This window comes from Mustela erminea, chromosome 2 (assembly GCF_009829155.1).
Source record: "Mustela erminea isolate mMusErm1 chromosome 2, mMusErm1.Pri, whole genome shotgun sequence".
Classification (NCBI taxonomy): Eukaryota; Metazoa; Chordata; class Mammalia; order Carnivora; family Mustelidae; genus Mustela; species Mustela erminea.
The window spans coordinates 80,822,959-80,846,397 of NC_045615.1; the positions used below are offsets into that span (position 1 = coordinate 80,822,959).

General features: G+C 35.9%; 1 protein-coding gene across 2 annotated transcripts in view; it reads left to right on the forward strand.

The window, feature by feature from the left end:
• The window catches only part of FAT4 (FAT atypical cadherin 4), a 181,899-nt gene that overhangs the window by 125,868 nt on the left and 32,592 nt on the right, over window positions 1–23,439 (forward strand). For both annotated transcript variants that reach the window (XM_032333361.1, XM_032333360.1), the window contains exons 9-10: window positions 8,223–8,473; window positions 10,731–15,080. In XM_032333361.1, the coding sequence (XP_032189252.1) occupies window positions 8,223–8,473; window positions 10,731–15,080 (4,601 nt within the window). The remainder of the gene's footprint in view (window positions 1–8,222; window positions 8,474–10,730; window positions 15,081–23,439) is intronic.

Genomic DNA, 23,439 nt, shown 5'->3' on the forward strand with positions numbered 1-23,439 from the left:
GAAATGAAAATCGAATTAATAGATTTGGAAAAATATTTGAGATTGTAAGTGGGAATAAGAGAAAGAGAAATCAGACTCATCTACTAAGCTTTTTTCTTGAACACCTGGGCAGATGGCACCACTGAAGGTAGGGTTGGAGGAGTAATAGGTGTGAGAGAAACCAAGAGTTCTTACTTGAATACAACTTGACATGACTATTGGTCATTCACATAGAGATATCAGTTTGGGCATTGAAGATACCAGTGTGAATCTTAGGTTAGGGTCAGGGCTGGAGATACAGACTTGGAGTCATCAATGCTTAGAGCACATTTAAAAGCAAGAAAATGAGTAAGAACGCTTAAGGAGAGAGTATAGAGCAACAAAAGAAGGTCAGAAACTGGTTCTTTGGAATCCTCCCAATGCTTGAAAGGCAGGAGTAGAAGGAAGAGTCACCTAGGTAGCTTAGCAGCTCTGGCCAGAGTTACAGGAGGAAATCCAGAAGAAGATGGACACTGACATGCGCTGTAGGAGGGAAGGCTATGCATGAACTTCTTTCAGAAGCCTGGGACCTATTTTCAGGAAAATAAGTTTCTTCTTGAATTCCAAGAAGTTTATACAGTCAAATCATTAAGGATGGGGAAAATTTCTGCCCAGCATCATAGCTATATGCCTCTTGGGTCCCTGAGCTTAACACCACCTGAAGAAAGGCAGGTACCACTTATCTTCTTCCTGGTCTGAGGTTCAAAATGCCGGTAAATACCACCTCCTTTGCTTGTCCTACACCAAAGCACAGAAATCATGGAATCCATACCCTAAGAATTAAGTCTTAATTTAGTGTTGAGAGCACAACTAGGAATGAAGCTGACTCTACTATTAATTGTGGGGCAGCTTATTTAACATTTCTGGGGGGTCAGTTTTCTTATCAAAAAATAGATATACTAAATAATAAAACTGATTTGATAGAATTATTGCAAAGACAAATAAAACACGTAAGTGAACTGCTTAGAATAGTGCCTAGAACGAAAAATATCCATCCTAATCCTGCAAAGCACTTTTCCCTTTGCATGTCACCTGTTAGTGCTCAGTATGTTTCTGACAATTTTGAAAGAGATATCCTATCCATTGTAGTGTTGTAGTCTAATAAATCTTTATCTGCATACCAAGGAGTCTTTCTCTAAAGATCTGTTACCAATCAGTGACAGAACAGTAACCTTGTCTGAGGTGTTTCAATTTCTGAAACAACTGTGAAGCCTCATGCTTACCAAATCAATACAAGTACTAGAATAAAATGCTGTGAAGATGATATACCGTTTCCTTCCGGAGTATGTCAGAGTTGCACTGCCAAATGTGACCCTACATTCGTGAGCAATGGTAATCAATGTAGAGTTGGTCTAGAAAATCCTGTCTGTATTTCCAGAATGTTTGATATAGTTGTCCTGGTAGCTTTGAAATGATGGTTTTGATTTGATAATATATATTTTGTTTGTTAGGTTGACTGGTTGAATTTTCTTCTTCCTTTAATATCAGAAAATTAACTTTATACTTACACATTTGCTGAGATCTATAAAATACATCTGCAAAATCTTTAAATGACTACTTTGACTGTCTTACAGTGATACAGAAATTGAAGCTGTTTTTATTTTGGAAAAATGATTAAATTCACTTACCTTAGGACAGACAATTATTACAACCTAGATTTAAAATACTTTCATAGATAAAGTTAAGTAGTTACGCCAGCCTAAATCTTATTTACTCTGGCATGCTGTCTTTTTAATGGAATATTATACACTTTTATATTAGGTGTTAATCAGGCTTTGGTAATCATGGAGTTGAGAGAAACCCATTCTCCTGGTTAATGGGTCTATTTTATATTAATTGTATATTGCTTTATATATATGAAAATCATTTACCCAACTACTGATGGGTTCTCTAATAGCACAACCCATTCTGTGTCATCTAATTTGTTAGTTTTCTCTTATGGTCTACTGTAATCTTGTACACAGCAGTCACCCAACAAATATTTATTTATATTTTTGTTTCTGCCCATTTGCTCAAGCTATACAATTTTTTGGATGGTGTACTGACATTGAATTATATACTTTATTTTACTCATAGTATTCTTCCCTCTAGTAAACTCATCTGCATTAATTTATAATCTTTGTCGACTTTATGTATCTGCATCCCAGACAGACACCCATTCCAGCAGTTAGCTTTGAAGCTTTTTTCTCTTGACTGGACCAAATCTCCATTTAAATCTCACTTTTAACTTTCATGTTATAATACTGGAGAAACTCAAAACTATATTGACTGTAAGACAAGACAGGTCCCTTACTCTGTGTTCTTAATCCATTTAGTGTCCTTCAAATCTTTAATTCAACAATTTTTTCATTTCTCCCTTGGATCTTCAAATCATCCCTGTTCCCTGGATCATGCATTGATCTCTGTGGAAATGCTCAGAATATCTGGTATTGAATACAGGTTCCTTTATTCACCTATACCATGACTTAGAAAAGTCATGTTTCTGTCTCTAAGGCTCAGTATATCCATCAGTAAAAGTGGAGATAGGAATTATTAATTTACAGTTTGTGAGAGTTAAATATATATTGATCACTACTATCTTCCAAGTAATATATACGTAATTCGTTAAGATGCATAAATGTCTCGAATACAATTATTAGGACACAAAAGTCACTAAATTGACGTGAGGTTTTTTTTTTCTCTTTATTCTTCTTCTATCTATTTTACTCCTAATATAGTCTTCCTTGTATGATGTCTGCAACATAGTAGTGACTGACGAATACATGCATTAAATGAATGATTCCATTATTCTTAAGCTGTTGTTTTTACTCACCATTTTTTAGACAACATTTTTGAGAGAGTAGGTCACTTCTTCACAGTTTTCTCCAACCATTTATCCTGAAAATTTCTCAATCTGATTTTCTCTTCCATTGCTTCATTAAAAAATAATTTATCAAAAGTTTTTGCTGGAAATTTTTAAGTCCAGTGTGTATTGTCCTTTACCTTTTGCAATATTTGCACCACAGGTCATCCTTTCTCTTGGCAGTTTTTCTCCCTCCTCAATGTCTATGTAAATGTTATCTCTTATGTATCATTCTGCAACTCTGACCACACTTTCTAATTTACCTTCTGGTTTCCTCTCTCCAAAATAATTTGGATATTTCCTAAATATTTTTTCTCAGTCCTTTCCCCCCCCTTTCTTTGTGTGTGTGTGTGTGTGTGTGTGTGTGTGTGTGAGAGAGAGAGAGAGAGAGAGAGAGAGAGAGAGAATAATTCACTTTCTCAGCTGCAACCACCCAGAAAACTATGCAGAAAACTCAGTATCTGTGCTACCCATTCTGACTCCACCCCTGAGATCCTTGCCGGTATTTCTAACTCTGTAGTGGACAAACCAACCTGGAGGTTCTGTTGGCATCCGAAGCACAACATATCAGAAACTTAAGTTTTCCCCTTTCTCCTTTTGGCATTCAGCTTTCTTTTAATGGTGTTGCCTTGCTTTCTTCATCTCCGTGTGCTAGCCAAGAGTCATCCTCTCCCTCTATACTCAGTCAATGGACAAGTTCTCATGTTTCTTCTTTACTAATGCCTCTGGCACCCATTCTTTTCTGTGCGATCTTCCTGCCAAGATTTTAGTTCAGCCCACAATTACATCATGCCTGCACTATTACAATAAAAATTAACTTTCTTCCCTGACTCTGGTTTCTAATCCCTCCGATCTATATACCACACCGTACTGCATGATTTTGGAGCCTTCACTGTGTCCGAGGCACCCTAAGTCCTGAGGACTTGGACCATCTAGCTACCGCAAAGAGAACAGTTCAGTATAGGAGAGAATTTTGTAATTTTGTAATTATAGTATAGTGACAAGTGTGTAGTTTAAGCACAGAAGGGGTGGAGAGAACAACGTACTCAAGGCTATCTGAAGAAATCAGTAGAAGCTTCGGGCAATTAATGATTTTTGGAAAGACTGAGAAGTAGCTGATCAACGAATAAAGGATGAAAGACCTTCTAGGCAAAGACAGTCACAGGCGTAAGGTCAGGGAACGCTGCAGAAGCACAGTGTCAGGGAAGCAAAGCTGCTCGGCATGGTTGGTGTGGGTGAGGAATGGGCCTTGTATACCACATGAAAAATTCACACTCCTCTCTGTATCTAACAGGAGAAAAAGCTGAAGTGTTTAAACTGGGCAATAACATGACTAGGTTACATTTTATGGTAATTCATCACTCAGTGTTGTAGGAAGTGATCTGGAGGAAGCCAAGCCTGGGTCAGTGCGTGAAAGAGCAGTGGCAGTAATCTGAACCAGCTTGGGCATCCAGGGGCTCAGCTTTAACAGTGATACCCCCTTCCTCAGAGTCTTTCAGCTTCCACTTTGCTATGGCATAATGCCCAGTCTCCATATTCCGGTCACTCCATAAAAGGCCCCAGTTTATTCTGCCCCAGTCTTCAGCACATGGCCTAACTTGCAGGCTCCCTGGATCACTTTCTACTCCTGGGAAAAGAATCTGTGCTCTCCCAAGCCTTACGGCCTTGTTCAGGTTCTTCTGTGTCCTAGTTCAAGGTTCTGCGAACTGTAGTCCGCAGGCTAGATTTGGCCCAGTGCCTGCATTTGTAAATAAAGTTGTATTGGAATAAAGCCATGCCCCACTCATGTACGTCTTGTCCATGGCTGCTTTTGTACTTCAGTGGCAAGTTGAGTATTGTAGCAGAGCTCTTCAGGCCTCCAAAGCCATATGCACTAACACTGGCCTTTTACGGAAGAAAATCTGCTGACTCCTGACCTGGAATAGCTTTCTCCCTTTTCACCACTATTGTCAGATGGGTAGTCCCTTTAAAATCCAGCTTCAATTTTGCCTTCCTCAAGGAAAGCGTTCTTTTAATCATTCCACTCAAAAGCAGTCTCTGCGGCTTTTGAAGACCTAGAGGAGTGCTTCTGGACAGTTTCATAACACTCAAATGTATTGCCTGGTTTTGTACTTATTTTTCTTTCTCTCTTTCTTCTATCTAGCATGTAAGCTTGAGGGCAAGATTTGTGCCTTCTAATCCATATGTCTTTTAGTCTGCCTACCCATTTAACTCAGTATGTAGGTGGATTATAATAGATTATATATGACAGATTATTAAATTATAACTACATATGTATATGTGCTCTGTTATGTGTGTAATCCTAGACATTTAATTCTCAGAATATACCAATTACAATTCCAAATGCATCTCACATATTACATTCAATATTCAAGACTATGAAGTGAAAGGAATGTATATGTGATCCACACTTTATAGATAGAAAGAAAAGGCTTAGCAAGGTTGAGGAATTTAATGAATTGAAGTGTTATGAGTCAGGTGAAAATTCATGCCCAAGTGAATTGTGTTTCAAAGCACAGTCTCTTTAACTACTACTAAATTATCATATTCTAGTAACATACTGCACAGTGTTGTATGATTCTAGTAGATCTCAGAAAGAGGCAAAAAAAAAAAAAGATTAAAATATCAAATTGGGGCATTTTAGCTTTACAAGTGCAAAAATTATTGATTTAGATTATAGATAATAATGATGTCAGTTTACACCAATAATTTGAAATAACATTTCTTATTCTTTAATCAGTAAGTAACACATTTGCTGATTTGCATTGAATCAAATCAATGTAAACCAATGCTACATTGAAATCCCTTAAACAAAAAGAGTCTCCTTCAGCCTTAGCCAGCAGTAATTTCTTGTCTCCATTGGGTCTGCTCAGGCTGCTTTTTACCTCTTTTATACTGTGGTCCAATGGACCAGGTGTGTTGATGTCATTAAGACAGAAGTTCCAACTCTAGATTTACCATTTTTAGGTGGTATGCTTTGTTGTGCAACTATATGAGTCTCTCTTAGACTCAGATTCCTCATCTATAAAAAATCCAAAACAAAACCAAAGTGTCAGGATTGTTTTTGAAGTTAAATGAGAGCATATATAAAATGCCTTGTAGTGTGCTCAGTACACACAAAGAGCACAGTAAGATGCTACAAATCTTGAAAGACTACATAGATGTTTAGATGTTAAAAAGATAGCACAAAACCCAATCTAATTGAGTTTATCCCTTAGAAGAAATTAATTTGGACCAGAGAAGGAAAGATCTCCAAATAGGGATGAGAACCAAACCAAGACTGAAGTGATAGAGGGAAGGCAAACCTGGGCATTTATCTTTGCCATCTATCCATTGTGTCTCTTCTATCTGTGTGTGTGCATGTGCATGTGTGTGTGTGTGTGTGTTTTAATTTATAAGTATAAATTGCATGAAACTGGTATTGTAGATATTATGAAACATTACAGAACATTTCATATTTAAAATCAACTTTTGATATACTTCAGAATCAGGTAGTCTAGAAAAAAATCTTATTTTAACATGACAATTTATTCTTTAATGTTCAAAAATAGTAAAGATGTTAATTACTTTTACACAAATAATCATATGCCCCATATGATGCCCCATATGTATAATAGCATAAAATAGCATAAAATAAAGAAAAAGAATTTATAGTACAAGATTTCATTATGCATTATTTCATTAAACCTGGACAAGATCTCACATCATTTACCTTTCAGCACATTGCTCTTTCTTTACACACCATGGTCTTGTCATATACAAAAATCCAAATCTAAATTTGAATGCATTTTTCATTACTCTAATTCTATTTTTATTTGTGAATGATTGAAGGGATATTTAATTGACCCTGCTCTTTGCTGTCAAAGAGCTGTAAAAAAGTTTATGATGCTGTGAATTACTCTTTTTACCCTGTGAAGTTATTTGGCAATTTCTACATCCACTGATGTAGGGAAACAGGATTCCCCAGAATAAAATCACTCAATTCTCATAATTCAGATTCTTACAGAATTTATTGAAGAGGTAGAACAATTTGGTTACCTCATGAGTCTGAATTTCTAACTGTAAGAATTCAATTATAAGCCTCGGATATTTTTATTTTGACAAAGCAGCTAGATGTATAGTGTGTAAGGGCAGTAATTATACTGTATAAAGAGTCACTTCTGGTCCAGGAAAAGCTATTCTTATTTACTCTTGATCCTGGCATGTGGGTGTGCCAAGAAGTGTTAAAAATCTGAGTGATATCAAGTACTTTATAAATACTGAAGTCATTTCTCAGCCAAAACTCCCTCTCTACTTTTTTTTTTCCATTTTGCTATCATTTTATAGGACTTCTATTTTTAAAAAAATATCAGCTCCCCAACAGTTCATTATTTCTTTAAAAAAGGATGAAAATGCTGAAATGTTTGTTTTAAACTGTGAGCTTAATGGAAGGAATGTGCACTCTACTTGCTGCAATGTAGGTCTCTTTTTACTGTCTCTGGTAGATACTTACTATTGCTATGTTTTCATGGGCACAAACCAAACTATAGAAACATGCAGTCGATTCCAACAAGGGCATTTCTTTGTTGGCATCAAGGAGAAAACTTTTAAAGACATCCATTTCCTTGCCACTCTCCAACCTTAAAAACAATGGGCCACAGCCAGCTTCTGAACCTTCAAGCTTAGCTACTTCTTTTCTAGCTGCTTCTTTATGAAGAAGAGGGAAGCTATTCTCAGTGGAAACTCTTGCCTATTAACCAATGTGGTTAGCATCAGAATACCCATGAAAATGTCATACCTTTCCTGACAGCAGGAAAGAAAAGCATAGCCATATGAGGAATGACAAATGAGAGAATTAGTAAGTAGGAATGTCTTTGTATAAATAATCTGTTCTTTAGTTGTTCTGGGTAGTCAATGGATGTCAAATACAGTGTTTTGTCTTTAAAATAAGATCATCAACTGATCTCTGGTTTATTATGGTACACAGCAGAAAAATAACTTTTAGATTCATTTAACAGATGTTCGTTTGTGATCCTGGCCACTAACCACAATATTAGAGCAAGGCCCTGGTTTATGCTTTCAGGTTCACTTATTTATAACACAATAGTCTTCTGGGTATATTTTGGGGCCTTGCATGATCCAAGAAATTTATAGAACTTGTGAGGACCCGCTTGAGCTCACTAGACATTTCACAGTAAAGATTGTCAATTAGATGTTCACATAAAATTTGAAATATTTATCTTCTAGCCATATTTTTTAACTGTTGTGTGATCATACATCTAGTGATTATTTTTTTACATTTCTGTCTCAGTTTTTAAATTTTAGTGAATAGATGCTACAACATAATAACCAGAAAAAATCCACCCATCTCTGCTCTCTTTAGTTATAGGATCACTGGTGGAAACTCTCAGTTCACTATCAACCCATCCACGGGACAAATCATCACAAGTGCGTTGCTAGACAGGGAAACAAAAGAGAATTATACTTTAGTTGTGATTTCCAGTGATGCTGGATCCCCAGAAGCTCTTTCCAGTTCTACCAGTGTGCTCGTCACTGTGACTGATGTCAATGACAATCCGCCAAGATTTCAGCATCATCCATATGTTACACACATCCCGTCTCCTACTCCTGCAGGTAATGAAGCCAACTCTGAGGTCTCATGGATTAATGCAAACTATATACATTGGGCATTTCCTATAAATGTATTTCTGTTACTTTTACATGAATATTTCTGATATAGCCTAGGTTTGGAAATCCTCTAAAATCCAGCTCGTTTCAACTAATGAAACTGAAGGAACATTGAATCTCAAATTAATTCTTTTATCCTATGCCAGTTGTGTTTAAATATTTTATAATTGCTACATCTTTCCTGGTACTTATTTTTTAATATTACTTGAATATTTTCAGATGACTAAAATAGCCACTTTGTATCAAGAAGAGTTCTGCCCTGAGATATTATTTGTTTGTAAGTTCCCTGAAAGGAGGGACATTGTTTTGTTTCATTTTGTTTTTCTTTCTTTCTTTCTTTCTTTCGTTCTTTCGTTCTTTTGTTCTTTCTTTCTTTCTTTCTTCCATATCCTAGCACTTGAAACATCTGGGAAGTAATAAGCATTCTTCACCAGTGTGCTCATCACTTGACTGATGTTGATATCTATTTGTTGATAGAAAATAAATATTTGGGGTGCCTGGGTGGCTCAGTGGGTTAAAGCCTCTGCCTTCAGTTCAGGTCATGATTCCAGGGTCCTCGAATTGAGCTCCACATCAGGCTCTCTGCTCAGCAGGGAGCCTGCTTCTCCCTCTCTCTCTGCCTGCCTCTCTGCCTACTGTGATCCCTGTCTGTCAAATAAATAAATAAAATCTTAAAAAAAAAAGAAAAGAAATATTTTACTTCAATCTTTCATAGATAGGTTTTCAAAAATATTTAATAAGTGAATACTTCTAATGAATTATTCTTATTAATATTTTATTGCAGTTTTGGTGGATGAAGGTTTTATGTTAGTAAGTTTATGAAGACATTAATGAGCACTTTCATATGACAATATGCATTTCTTTTTCTTCATTTAAATTCAGTTTGGTTTTATTTGCTTGTTTATAAAGAATGGCAAGCTCTCTTAAGAACTGCACAAATAATCTGCCATTTGTAATATTTGAGATGCATTTCCAAACAGGAAAATATACAAATATAGGTCAAAATTAATTTGATCTGCCTTGCTTTAAAATATTTTTAATTAGAAGGAAAAATAAATGGATCCAGGATTTCTCCTCTCATTGATCTTTGATCTTATATTCACTTGAGAATGTCAAATTGATATCAATTCAAAGTATGAAATGCATAAATTTTTGTGCCAATTTTTTATCAAAAGGAAATGTCAGTATCAAAGTCATATATACTTGATGAAGGCCTTTAGCTGAAATGATGCTGGCAGTCATGATTCTAATTACATCTAATGTGTGGTGATGCAATGTAACATCCCCTATAAAGACTGTGTATGTAATGCTGAAGCATCTTTTCCTCATTAGACTTATTATAATTAATCAGAATCACTAACCTTATTAAAAGTCTTTTCACTTTTGTCACAAACTTTACTGTAGGGGTATGAGTGCAGGTTTGGAAAAGGTTTCTGAATGAGTATATCAAAAACATGTCCTTATGGCAGTTTTTCTGCATATTCCTGTTATAATCCTCCTGTTACAATCTGTTCTTTTGGCATTCGTCCCAAGCACTAACTTTTGGAATCCAAATTGAGTCCATTCTTCCTCAGTTCTTATTTCATACTACTTTATAATTGTTCTAATTGATTTCTGGATATATATATATATATATATATATAATCTCCATGTGATAATAGCTCACAGATAAAAGAATGCTACTAAGAAACAGTGGATATAAAGAATCAAAATAATTTTCTAAAACAAATTAAAAATTTTGTTGACGTGATTACCTATATGACAATTCAAAGATGTTTTAAGACATAACAGAGCAATTATCTTTTCTCATTGGGTAGAAACAGAGCTTTTAATAGACTCCTCTAGTATCATGTTTGTTGGAAGTTGTGTTATATACAGATTTTCCTCCTAGGAACTATAATTCTGAATGATTAGGCATTGCTCTTCCCTGTGCTTCTCTCAAAGGCATACTGAAAAATATTAAATCCAGTAGACCATATGGGTTTTAGTTAGAAAATGGCAGGTCAGTCCCTGAAGACTACCATTAAATAGACTTGACTTGGGAACTTCAGAGATAATATAGGAGTTACTGTTCTCCCCCAGTAATCATGAGAAAGTAAAGTGATATTAGGGAGCAATATAATATTTTGTATACATTAATCTACTAGCAAATGTTTTATTTGGGTTTCATTTGATTGTAACTGCACACTTCCTCTTTTCATAGGTTCCTTCGTCTTTGCAGTTACAGTCACAGATGCTGATATTGGACCCAATTCTGAACTGCATTATTCTCTTTCGGGTAGAAACTCTGAAAAATTTCACATTGACCCACTGAGAGGAGCTATTATGGCAGCTGGACCACTAAATGGGGCTTCAGAAGTGACATTTTCTGTACATGTAAAAGACAGTGGCTCATTTCCAAAGACAGATTCTACAACAGTGACTGTTAGATTTGTGAACAAGGCAGATTTCCCTAAAGTCAGAGCCAAAGAACAGACTTTCATGTTTCCTGAAAACCAGCCAGTCGGCACTCTTGTCACCACCATTACGGGGTCCTCCTTGAGAGGAGAACCTTTGTCCTATTATATTGCAAGTGGAAACCTTGGCAATACATTCCAAATCGATCAATTAACAGGGCAGGTATCCATTAGTCAACCTCTGGATTTTGAAAAGATACAAAAATATGTCATATGGATAGAAGCCAGGGATGGAGGCTTCCCTCCTTTATCCTCTTATGAGAAACTTGACTTAACAGTTTTAGATGTCAATGATAATTCCCCGGTTTTTAAGGAAGATCCATTTGTATCTGAAATATTGGAAAATCTTTCTCCTCGCAAAATACTTACTGTTTCAGCAACGGATAAGGACAGTGGACCCAATGGACAGTTAGATTATGAAATTGTTAGTGGTAACAAAGAACACAGTTTCACTATTAACCATGCCACTGGTGAAATTAGAAGCATTCGGCCATTAGACAGGGAAAAAATATCACAGTATGTGCTTACCATAAAGTCTTCAGACAAAGGCTCCCCTTCTCAGAGTACCTCAGTAAAAGTCATTATTAACATCTTGGATGAAAATGATAATGCCCCTAGGTTTTCTCAGATATTCAGTGCCTATATTCCTGAAAATTCCCCGTTAGGATACACAGTTACACGAGTCACAACTTCTGATGAAGACATTGGTATGAATGCAATCAGTAGATATTCTATAACAGACACAAGTCTTCCATTTACAATTAATCCCAGCACAGGAGATATTGTAATAAGTAGACCTTTAAATAGAGAAGATACGGACCGTTACAGAATCCGAGTTTCTGCACACGATTCTGGGTGGACCGTAAGTACAGATGTGACAATATTTGTGACGGACATCAATGACAATGCTCCAAGATTTAGCAAACCCTCTTACTACTTAGATTGCCCTGAACTTCCTGAAATTGGCTCCAAAGTGACTCAGGTATCTGCAACAGATCCTGATGAGGGATCAAATGGACAAGTGTTTTATTTTATAAAATCTCAGTCAGAGTACTTTAGGATTAATGCCACCACTGGAGAGATTTTCAATAAACAGGTCTTAAAATACCAGAACGTCAGTGGCTTCAGTAATGTGAACATCAACAGACATAGTTTTATAGTGACATCTTCAGATCGAGGTAATCCCTCATTACTTAGTGAGACAACAGTTACCATCAACACAGTGGACAGTAATGACAATGCACCACAATTTCTTAAACCTAAATATTTCACTCCGGTCACCAAAACTGTTAAAGTTGGTACTAAGTTAATCAAAGTTACTGCCGTAGATGACAGAGATTTTGGTGTGAATTCTGAGGTGGAATATTTGATTTCTAATGGAAATCAGTTTGGAAAATTTAAGTTGGACAATAGTACAGGGTGGATTTCGGTGGCATCTTCGCTCATTTCTGACTTGAATCAAAACTTTCTGATCACTGTCACTGCAAGAGATAAAGGAAACCCTCCACTTTCATCCCAAGCTACTGTTCAAATAATTGTCACCGAGGAAAACTACCATACACCTGAATTCTCTCAAAGTCACATGAGTGCAACCATCCCAGAAAGCCACAGTATCGGGGCCGTAGTCAGAACTGTTTCTGCAAGAGACAGAGACGCAGCCATGAATGGCTTGATTAGGTACACTATTTCTTCAGGAAATGAAGAAGGCATTTTTGCCATCAATTCCTCCACAGGTGTATTAACACTAGCCAAAGCTCTTGATTATGAGTTATGCCAGAAACATGAAATGACGGTTAGCGCAACAGATGGAGGATGGGTTGCAAGAACTGGTTACTGCAGTGTGACCGTAAATGTGATAGATGTGAACGACAATTCTCCAGTATTCTTTCCTGATGAATACTTCCCTACTGTTTTGGAAAATGCCCCAAGTGGAACAACAGTCATCCACTTAAATGCAACAGATGCTGACTCTGGAACCAACGCAGTGATTGCGTACACTGTACAGTCATCTGACAGTGACCTGTTTGTCATTGATCCTAACACAGGAGTCATCACCACTCAAGGCTTCTTGGATTTTGAAACCAAACAGAGCTACCATCTTACTGTGAAAGCCTTCAATGTCCCTGATGAGGAAAGGTGCAGTTTTGCCACGGTTAATATACAATTAAAAGGGACGAATGAATATGTGCCTCGCTTTGTTTCCAAACTTTACTATTTTGAAATCTCAGAAGCAGCTCCTAAAGGCACTATTGTTGGAGAAGTGTTTGCCAGTGACCGTGATTTGGGCACTGATGGGGAGGTACACTATTTGATTTTTGGTAACAGCCGAAAGAAGGGTTTCCAGATCAATAAGAAGACTGGACAGATTTATGTTTCTGGACTTCTGGATAGGGAAAGAGAAGAAAGGGTATCTTTGAAGGTGTTGGCCAAGAATTTTGGTAGCATCAGGGGTGCAGATATCGATGAGGTCACTGTAAACATCACTGTGCTTGATGCCAATGACCCACCCATTTTTAGTTTAAATATCTACAGTGTTCAGATCAGTGAAGGAGTCCCCACCGGGACTCATGTGACATTTGTCAGTGCCTTTGACTCAGACTCTGTCCCCAGCTGGAGCAGGTTCTCTTACTTCATTGGATCAGGGAATGAAAACGGTGCCTTTTCCATTAATCCACAGACAGGACAGATCACTGTTACTGCAGAATTAGATAGAGAAACCCTACCTATCTATAATCTCACGGTTTTGGCTGTTGATTCAGGGACCCCTTCAGCTACAGGAAGTGCTTCCCTGCTAGTTACCCTCGAAGATATAAATGATAATGGACCTATGTTGACCATCAGCGAAGGTGAAGTTATGGAAAACAAACGGCCGGGAACTCTGGTGATGACCCTTCAGTCCACTGACCCCGATCTCCCTCCCAATCAAGGTCCCTTTACCTATTACTTGTTGAGCACAGGTCCTGCTACCAATTATTTTAGTCTGAACACTGCTGGAATTCTGAGCACAACCAGAGAGATTGACAGAGAACAGATTGCAGACTTCTATCTGTCTGTGGTTACTAGGGATTCTGGTATTCCCCAAATGTCTTCCACAGCAACCGTGCATATCACCGTTATAGACCAAAATGATAATCCTTCCCAGTCTCGGACCGTGGAGATATTTGTTAATTATTATGGCAATTTGTTTCCTGGTGGGATTTTGGGTTCTGTGAAGCCACAGGATCCGGATGTGCTAGACACCTTCCACTGTTCCCTGACTTCGGGAGTTACAAGCCTGTTCAGTATTCCAAGAGGTACTTGTGATCTAAATTCACAGCCGAGGTCAACAGATGGCACATTTGATCTCACTGTCCTTAGCAATGATGGAGTTCACAGCACAGTCACGAGCGATATCCGAGTTTTCTTTGCTGGATTTTCTAACTCTACAGTGGATAACAGCATCCTACTGCGTCTCAGTGTTCCAACAGTAAAGGACTTCCTGACTAACCACTACCTTCATTTTCTACGCATTGCTGGCTCCCAACTGACAGGCCTAGGGACTGCTGTGCAACTTTATGGTGCATATGAGGAGAACAATAAAACGTTTCTTTTAGCAGCCGTGAAGCGGAACAATAATCAGTATGTGAATCCCAGTGGTGTAGCCACCTTCTTTGAAAGCATCAAAGAGATCCTTCTCCGGCAGAGTGGAGTAAAGGTAGAATCTGTGGACCATGACTCATGTATTCATGGCCCATGCCAGAACGGAGGGAGCTGTATAAGAAGACTGGCTGTGAGCTCTGTATTAAAGAGCCATGAGAGTCTTCCTGTCATCATTGTGGCAAATGAACCTCTGCAGCCTTTCTTATGCAAGTGTCTGCCAGGTTACGCTGGTAGCTGGTGTGAAATAGATATAGACGAATGCCTTCCATCACCTTGCCACAATGGTGGGACCTGTCACAATTTAGTAGGAGGATTTTCCTGCAGCTGCCCAGATGGCTTCACTGGCAGGGCCTGTGAGAGAGATATCAACGAGTGCCTGTCCGGTCCGTGCAAGAATGGTGCTGTCTGTCAAAATGTTCCAGGAAGCTTCAGCTGTGTTTGCAAAACTGGATACACAGGTATGATGGTGTTTGGCTCTTTTCCTAAGACTTTAGCTGTGTCAAGTATATCAGAAACCAGTGGATTTTGTCATTTTTTAATGATTTTTTCTAACAACGGGCATAATCGTAGCTCATGTTTCAAACACTCACTACTGGCCGATGCTGTTGTAGGCCATTTATCTGTATTTATTTTATTTACTTCTTACCAGAAACCTATGAGATTAGGATAATTATTTTCTAGTTTTTACAGAAAAGAAGCTGAAGCAGAGGGCAGGTAAGTCAGTTTTCTGAGGCAGTCCAGATTTGCCACAGTGTCAGGTGATAAGCCTACACGGTTATTTCCAGAGTTTGAGCTCTTAGTCAATCTGGTAAGTGTCTTGTACAGAGAAAAAAGGGTATAACATCTTCAAATGGGAGTGTTCCAAAGTTTAAAGGACATACTATGTTTAAAGCCTAAGACCCAGACTACTTTATGTCCTAATTAACTGCTAACAATTAGTGCTGTTTGATTCTTCTATCATCACCACTTTTATGATCTTTTAAGATCATTGTCGTCATTATTACTGAAATATAATCTGTCACAACAGAGCAAAAGCAGTGTTTCAAGATTGAAATGAAAACGACTTGTTATTTCTACTGTCAGGTAAAAAGCATAATAATAGCTGACTTCTTTGGTAAGCCGCAACAAAACTGAAGCATAATTAACCTTGGCATTTTAGAAGCATAACAAAATATAGGACAGCAAATACCTTTCACTAGTCTTTGGCATCTTAATAAGATATGGTGTGCAAATTATAAATATCTCTATTGGTTTCTACATCTATCATCTATCTACCTATCTACCTATCATGCATCTATCTATCTATCTATCTATCTATCCAAAATCTATTTGTTACCTGATCAGTTGTTGGTACACCTTCAAATGTGTATAAATATTATGCTGTTAATAAGCTTGAGGAGAGAGAAAGTTTCTTCTGTAATTTGCGTGCTCTACAGTATTGGGCCATATATATTAGATTAGATTGTTCTGCAGTGTTTACAAACACAATTTAAAATACCAGTGAGATAGGTAAAACTAGGATTTTTTTTTTTAATTTGGTAAATAGTTCACAGAATAATACTTCAAAAAGTTTTTATAAGAAAATACATTTGGCAGGATGCGTAGGTGGCTCGGTCGGTTAAGTGTCTGCCTTGGGGTCAGGTCATGATTCCAGGGTGCTGGGATTAAGTTCTGCATTGGGCTCCTTGCTCAGCAGGGTGCCTGCTTCACCCTCTGCCTCCTGCTCCCCTTGCATGGGATCTCTCTTTCTGATAAACAAATGAAATCTTTTTTTTTTTTTTAAAGAATATATATTTAGCTATTTTATTTTTTAAAGATTTATTTATGTATTTGAGAGAGAGAGCATGCATACATGGTGTGGGGAGGGGCAAAAGAAGAGAATCTTCAAGCTGACTCCCAACTGAGCGTGGGGCCCAACCAGAGCTCAATCAGATGACCCGTGAGATCATGACCTGAGCTGAAACCAAGACTTGGACACTTAACTGCCTGAGACACCCAGGTGCCCCATTATATTTTTAAAAAGGTGCCCATCATGTATATATTTATGGTTTCGTATTTGAAGAATCGAATTGCTTGATGGTGACATAAAGCAAGTTTGAATAAGTCAAAGCAGAACATACAAATTTTTCCTACTAATAAAATAATATCCTTGAAATATAAGTGAGGAAAAGGAGAAGTAATAACATGTAATGAAAAGAATAAAATGATTTTATACTATTTGACTTAGCTATAGCTTTTGGGAAGTCATTTAACCTTGCTAACCTTCAATTTCCCCATCTGCAAAATGAAAATAATCATACTTATCTTTTTAAGTTTGTTGTAATAAAATAAGATAATGCTTGTAAAACACCTACCAGAGTGTCCAGTATTCAATAAGCTGCAATGAAATTTAGCAGTATTAGTAGTCATGCTAAGTAGTGGTAATAATATAGGTGTAGCACAGAGTTTCTACAAAGACAAGAAACCTCAGTGGCACAAGGTATGAATCTTACCCTAGCTGTATTCTTCGCATCCTGAACAATAGGGCTACATCCATGTAATCAGTTCAGAATTTCTAGAAAATTATCCTTAGTCTTTTCCGCTCCAACCCCCCCCCCAAATTCTTGAGAATTGCTGAGAATTCAGCAATAAAGATTATCTCTTTGTCCATTTTAGTACAATACACTCATTCACACATAGATTTAAAATGATTTTATACTTAGTCCTAGAGTGAAAAATGTGTGAAGGCATTTGGTAGTAGATAGAGAATAGGGGAGCTACCAATGTGTGAGCAAAGGTCCCATATGCTGATTTCAGCATAGATATTGCTTTGTGATTGGGCATAGAACAAATTCTTCAACATAACGTCCTTCTAGTTTGTTACTTTCTTTGATTTTTTACATTTAAATGTACATTGCGTACTTTTCTAAATGTAGTAATTGAAACTTTTAGGAATTCTCCTCTTTTCCTTATGAAATAATGCATAACATTTATGAAATTGCTATTTAAAGCCCTGCTCAAAGTTCTTTACATCATAGACACTATTATTCATTTAGTAATTCATTTAGTTCTTCTCAAAATTCAATGAAACTGTATTATTATTATTATTAAGGCACAAATATTGAGTCTCTGATGGGTTAAAAGAGATTAAATAACCTGCCTCCAGTATGGCACAGAAAGTGGTCTAAATGGGTTATCACTGTGAGCTTGGCTCTAGAGCCTCTTTTTATATGTATGTGATTCTTCCTCACACATTGGTTTATATTTGCTATGGAGTATTCTGGCAAGCCCATGATATCTTTTAAGAACTTTTGTCCACTATCCTACTGGATATGCACAAAAAGCATATGAGATAGTATATTGGTATGAGATTGGTCAAGAACTGAAATGACTTCCAGACTTCCAGGTAAGAAGGTACTTAATGCTAAGAAATAGCTTGCAAAATCTTTAAACTGACTAAGAATGAAGTTTGGGGAAGTTCACCAATAACCTCAGCAATAAGAACACTGTAGGTATTTCAAGAAACCACTGCCAATCATCTTGTCTACCTGCAGTCCTGCAATGAGCCAGTTCCAGAACAGTCCCTGCTTTGTCTTCACTCTTCAAATGTCATTCAGCTCTCACCCACTGGCAGAATCTAAGCCTGAGCTCCTGGAAAAGATAGTTTCGTCACTTCCAGGTTGTGCAATACAGGATAAGAATGATGCTGAGCATCAAGAGATAATATCTGGCATAGAAAGAATGTAGAAAATTCAGCTTACATTCCGTGACTCTAGAGCCAGAGCTGCCAAACAAAGATCATAGATTGTAACCTCTTTCTGTTAGGAAAGTTACTGGAAGTTACAAAATTTAAGTTGAAATTACTATGGTAATTTTACATACTGCCCCTCTTCAGAGCTCATTTTAGTCTTCATTCGCACAGCTGATCAAGAATGATGTAAACAAACAAAGTTGAACGATTAATACAAATCTATTTTTTTAATTCATGTAATTCATAGTTTTAAATTCTATGTGCATAGTCCATCCAGTAAAACTAGCAGATAATTCAAGTCTGATAGCTTTATTTCTTCATTTTGTTTTATAGGAAACAATATAACAAAAAGCATAGTGACAAAATCTTAATCCATACTGAATGTATTGTTCGAATGTCTTTATCTGTTTAATGTTCTTTGTAAAGGTAATCCCTGAAGAATCATTTTGAGTTAGTCCTTCCAGGTGGTCTTTACCAGCTAACCTCACTCAGGAAGATGGAGTAAATGCATCAAGACATCTTAAAGTGGCTAATCAGAGCTAATGAACCATAAAACAAAACTCTTACTTAAGCATACATGTACCTCATAGAATGAACTTTTTAAAATATGCAGTCTACTTAAGTTTACTTTTATTAATGCTAATTAAGTGCTAATGCTTTAGTAAAGCTTTACCCAAGCCCTATATATACTGAAATGTATTTTGGACATCAGAACTATTTCCAATCATCTATCTTCTATTTATCTTTTTGAACTTTTACCTGTACTTTTTCAAGGATATTTAAAGTCTGTAGCATTACAAACTGGAACTGTGAGATTTCTTAACTTTATGTTTTAAATAATCCTTAGATATTACCCCATAACACAGACACACAACCACCACTACCACCACTGTGTGTGTCACATAACGTTAGAAACTGCTCGAAAGATTGGAAGAGTGAGTGGCTTATGCACTGATGAAAACCAAAAATTTTATCCTAAGAATCCTGCAGGGAATGATTGTTAGCTGAACAGAGATTTTAGTGTGAACATCCTGTAAGAGCATAAGTACAAAAATGAATATCACAGAACTACAATAAAAAGATATGAAGGGATATAGTTATTACCACATTGCCACCAGTATATTCCTGAAATATGAATTTATCATATACATTTTTAAAATTTTATTTTAAGTTGGTAACCATAGGATCAAATAATACATGTGAAATAAGGAGTTTTTTAAATGAGTGAGTGATTTAGAAAGGACGAATTTTGTTTGTATAACTTGTGTTTCTGATCTCTTCTTCTTAGTTACTGGAAAAATAACCAAAAGGAAATTGAAAAAAAAAAATACTGACACTTCACATTCAGTAACAATCACTTTATGTTTCATTATTAAAAAACTGTTCTATAATTTAATTGTGTATCATAAATGGAGCTTTGATTCACTGTAATACAGCATGTTAGAAAGAATGAATTGATTTAATATAGTATAGAGCATGTGAAAAATTACTTTGGAGATTTGCACAAGGTTTACTAATACCAGAAATTACATTATTGTCAACATACCTTAGTAAATCAAAAAGAAAATATCTTTCATATTATTCATGCCTCAGAAGTTCAGGGGATTCTGGAGAAAATTAGCAACTTAATAACTACAAATCCAGTATTTCTTTTCCAATACAAATGACATTTCTTGCACTTAATCGAACACTAATTAGAAAGCACGATGGTAGTCAGTAACCAATCATCATTTGTCTTCCTGCTCCTGGTTCCCACTGCTTGTAGCACGATCCTGCATTAAGTCTTTCAGAGGAAGAGATGGTGCTGTAAAATGCGGCATGTAGATAGAGCTTATTTTCAAATCTGGGTCTCTCCTGACAGAATTAGTTCATAGCCCCTTTAACCTTTCCCATCCTCTTTCACACATCTGGATGCATTTTAGGTGTGTCTTTTGGAGTAATGCCAGTGTTTATTACCATATGGAGAAGTTTTCCTATGGTCTCAAGTAAGACCTGATATTTCAGGGGAGGATGAGATTTGTCCATTCATCACTTTTATGACATTTGACAGTATAAATAAGAATTTTTTTCCAGACATATAAAGTTATATACAGGTTGTGCATAGTAATTTTACTGAGAAACTTGGCAAGCGTTTACTTTTGTGAAGATGGGAGTCGTAACTGAGTCATTCTTTTAAAATCACAAGTTGTACGTGAATGTTTCTGTGATCATGTGATCAGAACACCATAGAATATAAACAAAATCTAGTGAATAGATGGGAAATGAAATTTTCTGTGAAATACAAAAGAGTGGCTCATTTCTTATATTCATTGCTTTTCTTTAAAATATAATTTTCAATTTGTGAAAGTATTAATAAGAGGCTTCCAGAAGCTTAAATTCTTTTTTTTTCTGCAGAGAACAAACATATTTGTAAGCTTATCATGGATTGTATGTCATTATACATCATCATCTGTAGTATCATTGAAATTGTATTTGTACATGTTTTAAAATACAAAAGGAAAACAGTTTTTTTTCCCTTTTGTTTTTCTTACTATCTCCTCTTAAACATGATATTTTTGCTTTCTTTTGCTGTAAAAAACATAATACTATTCGATTAGGATCTTTAGATGAGCTATCTTCATAGTTCTTTGCAAAATAATAGGAAACATTAGCACTGTGAAAAAACTACTTTCTGCTAAAATAATAAAAAAGTTTGTAAGCATAAATATTCAGAATAAATAACATATGTTAGGAAATCATATTCATTAATAATATAATCAACTTAGATATAAATTGAACTTTGATAGTTTCAGTCTCCCTTCTATCTATGTATAAATACAATAGATCCAAAAATAGTCATTGTTGTGATCCAGTATATGTAATATATTCTAAGAATTATATGTAATATAATCTAAGAAATCATCATATTCTCATAGGTGTTCAAATTTAACAGGTGAGAATAAATTTAGCTCTGCTTTACATAATCAGCATTAAAATGTTCTCTTGGAATGAATGGAATTCAAATGTACAGCCTTGCTGCAAAGACCACAGGTGATCACAACAGATTCAGTTTATGAACTCAGCATACCTTCTTCCCCAATCATGAAGATAATATGCTAAATTTCTTTTGTAAATTTAAACTATAACCTTCGAAGTCTGTGGATACCCTGGCCTCCCGTGATCCGTTCATTTTCTTTTTCAGTAGTTCCCATTCTCCAAGTTCTAAGAGCTTATACTTCTCGAAGCACACTTCCTTCCATCTATGATAAAAAATTTATATCAACACATTAATTGATGAATATCAGAGCAATGAGACCAGTTTATTCTTGTAAACAGCTGCTATTACAACATATCTTAATAGAACATGGCTTTTTGTGTTCCAAACATACAGTTGCATTTCGTTGTGCAAGCCCTATCAGTATACTTGCAAGCCTCAAGACTCTGACAAAGATTGTTAATTGACTTGCAGTATTAAGTTAATGACCTAATTTTGCCTTCATGGTGCACCAACACATCAGATATTTTTGTAGTAGAAGCATGTTCGAGTAATTCAAACTGCTGCATTCTCTGATAAACATTATGCCATTAACATGAGACTTTAAGTAGAAAGATATGTGGAGAACAATACAGAATTTGCTGCTGACTTCTTACGGGATAATAGAGCATGAACTTTCCAAACCCTAGAAATTTGCATTTCAAGGCTGTCCTTTAATTCTTTGTAAAATTATGACATCTTTCCTTCATATAAAACAGTCTTTTTAATAGTAACTTAAATTATAAGACTGGATTTTCAAACTGTGTCTTTGAATCTGGTATGGCAACCTCTTTGATATTCACTAATTAAAAAAATATACTCATCAAATGGAATACCGAAACCAAATTTTTGAGTGGTAAATAATTTATATACTATAACACCAGCATATAAATATGACTAATTTTCTCAAACCCAACAATAAATTGATTTATTTAACTCCTAGCAGAGTCATTTTTTTTTTTTACATTTTTTTATATCTATCTTTAGAGAAAAGTGAGAAAATAAAGCCCTGGCTTTAATTAAAATGCAAAATGGAAGGTTGATTTTTTTTTTCTCTCACTAATGTCTATTTATATTGTTGTATACTGGAAGAATCAGATTCCATTGAGAATTTATTTTAATTTTCGAAAGAAATTTATTCTCAAGCTAACATTTTCTTAGTCTGTAGCTTCTTCTGCCATTTCCATAGTTTTATGTTTTAATATCCAAGAAAGTCTAACTTAATTTGGGTTTCTTTCCATCCTTAATTTTGGACTAACTGGAACAGCCTATAGTCTATATTTACATTAAACACAGATGCCTATGTTAAATTCTGATTTTGAAAGAGTATGATAACCAATTTATACAAATTACACTAAACTTGCACCTAATGTTCTTTTGTTGTTATTGTAAAAGGCAGTCTTTTCAACAGAATTCAAAAGAAGATATATTTGAGATTTATGGTATCAAAGGCTTGTGATTTTATACACATATATTTTTTTCTTAGCGAACATATATGTCCAAATATTTGCATGACTTTTCATGACAGTGCTCCCTGAATTGGTTACTCTCTGTTCCCCGTTTCAGTCTTCCAAAAGTAAAGTTGTAATTTTGCAGCCTGCTAACTTGTTTTCATAATATTAGACTAACCACATATAAAGTATATTAATCTATGTCCAGCTGATCCTTGAACAACACAGGTTTGACCTATGCAGGTCCAGTTATATGTATATTTTTTTGATAAATACAGTGCTACAGATGTATTTTCTCTTCCTTATCATTTTCTTAATAGCATTTTATTTTCTCTAGCTTACCTTATTGTAAGAAGACAGTATTTAATACATATAGCATACAAAATATGTGTTAATCAACTATTTATGTTGTTGGTAAGGGTTCTGGTCAAAGAAGGCTATTTGTAGTTAACTCTTGGGGGAGTCAAAAGTTATATTTGGATTTTCAACTACTGGGGTTGGCTTCTTTAAAAACTCAGCATTGTTCAAGGGCAACTGTACTCAATACATGCTACTTTTAATATAATTCTAAAAGAAATTTTCAAAAATAGAAAAATGAAAACTTACTTAGTCCAATAGCACAT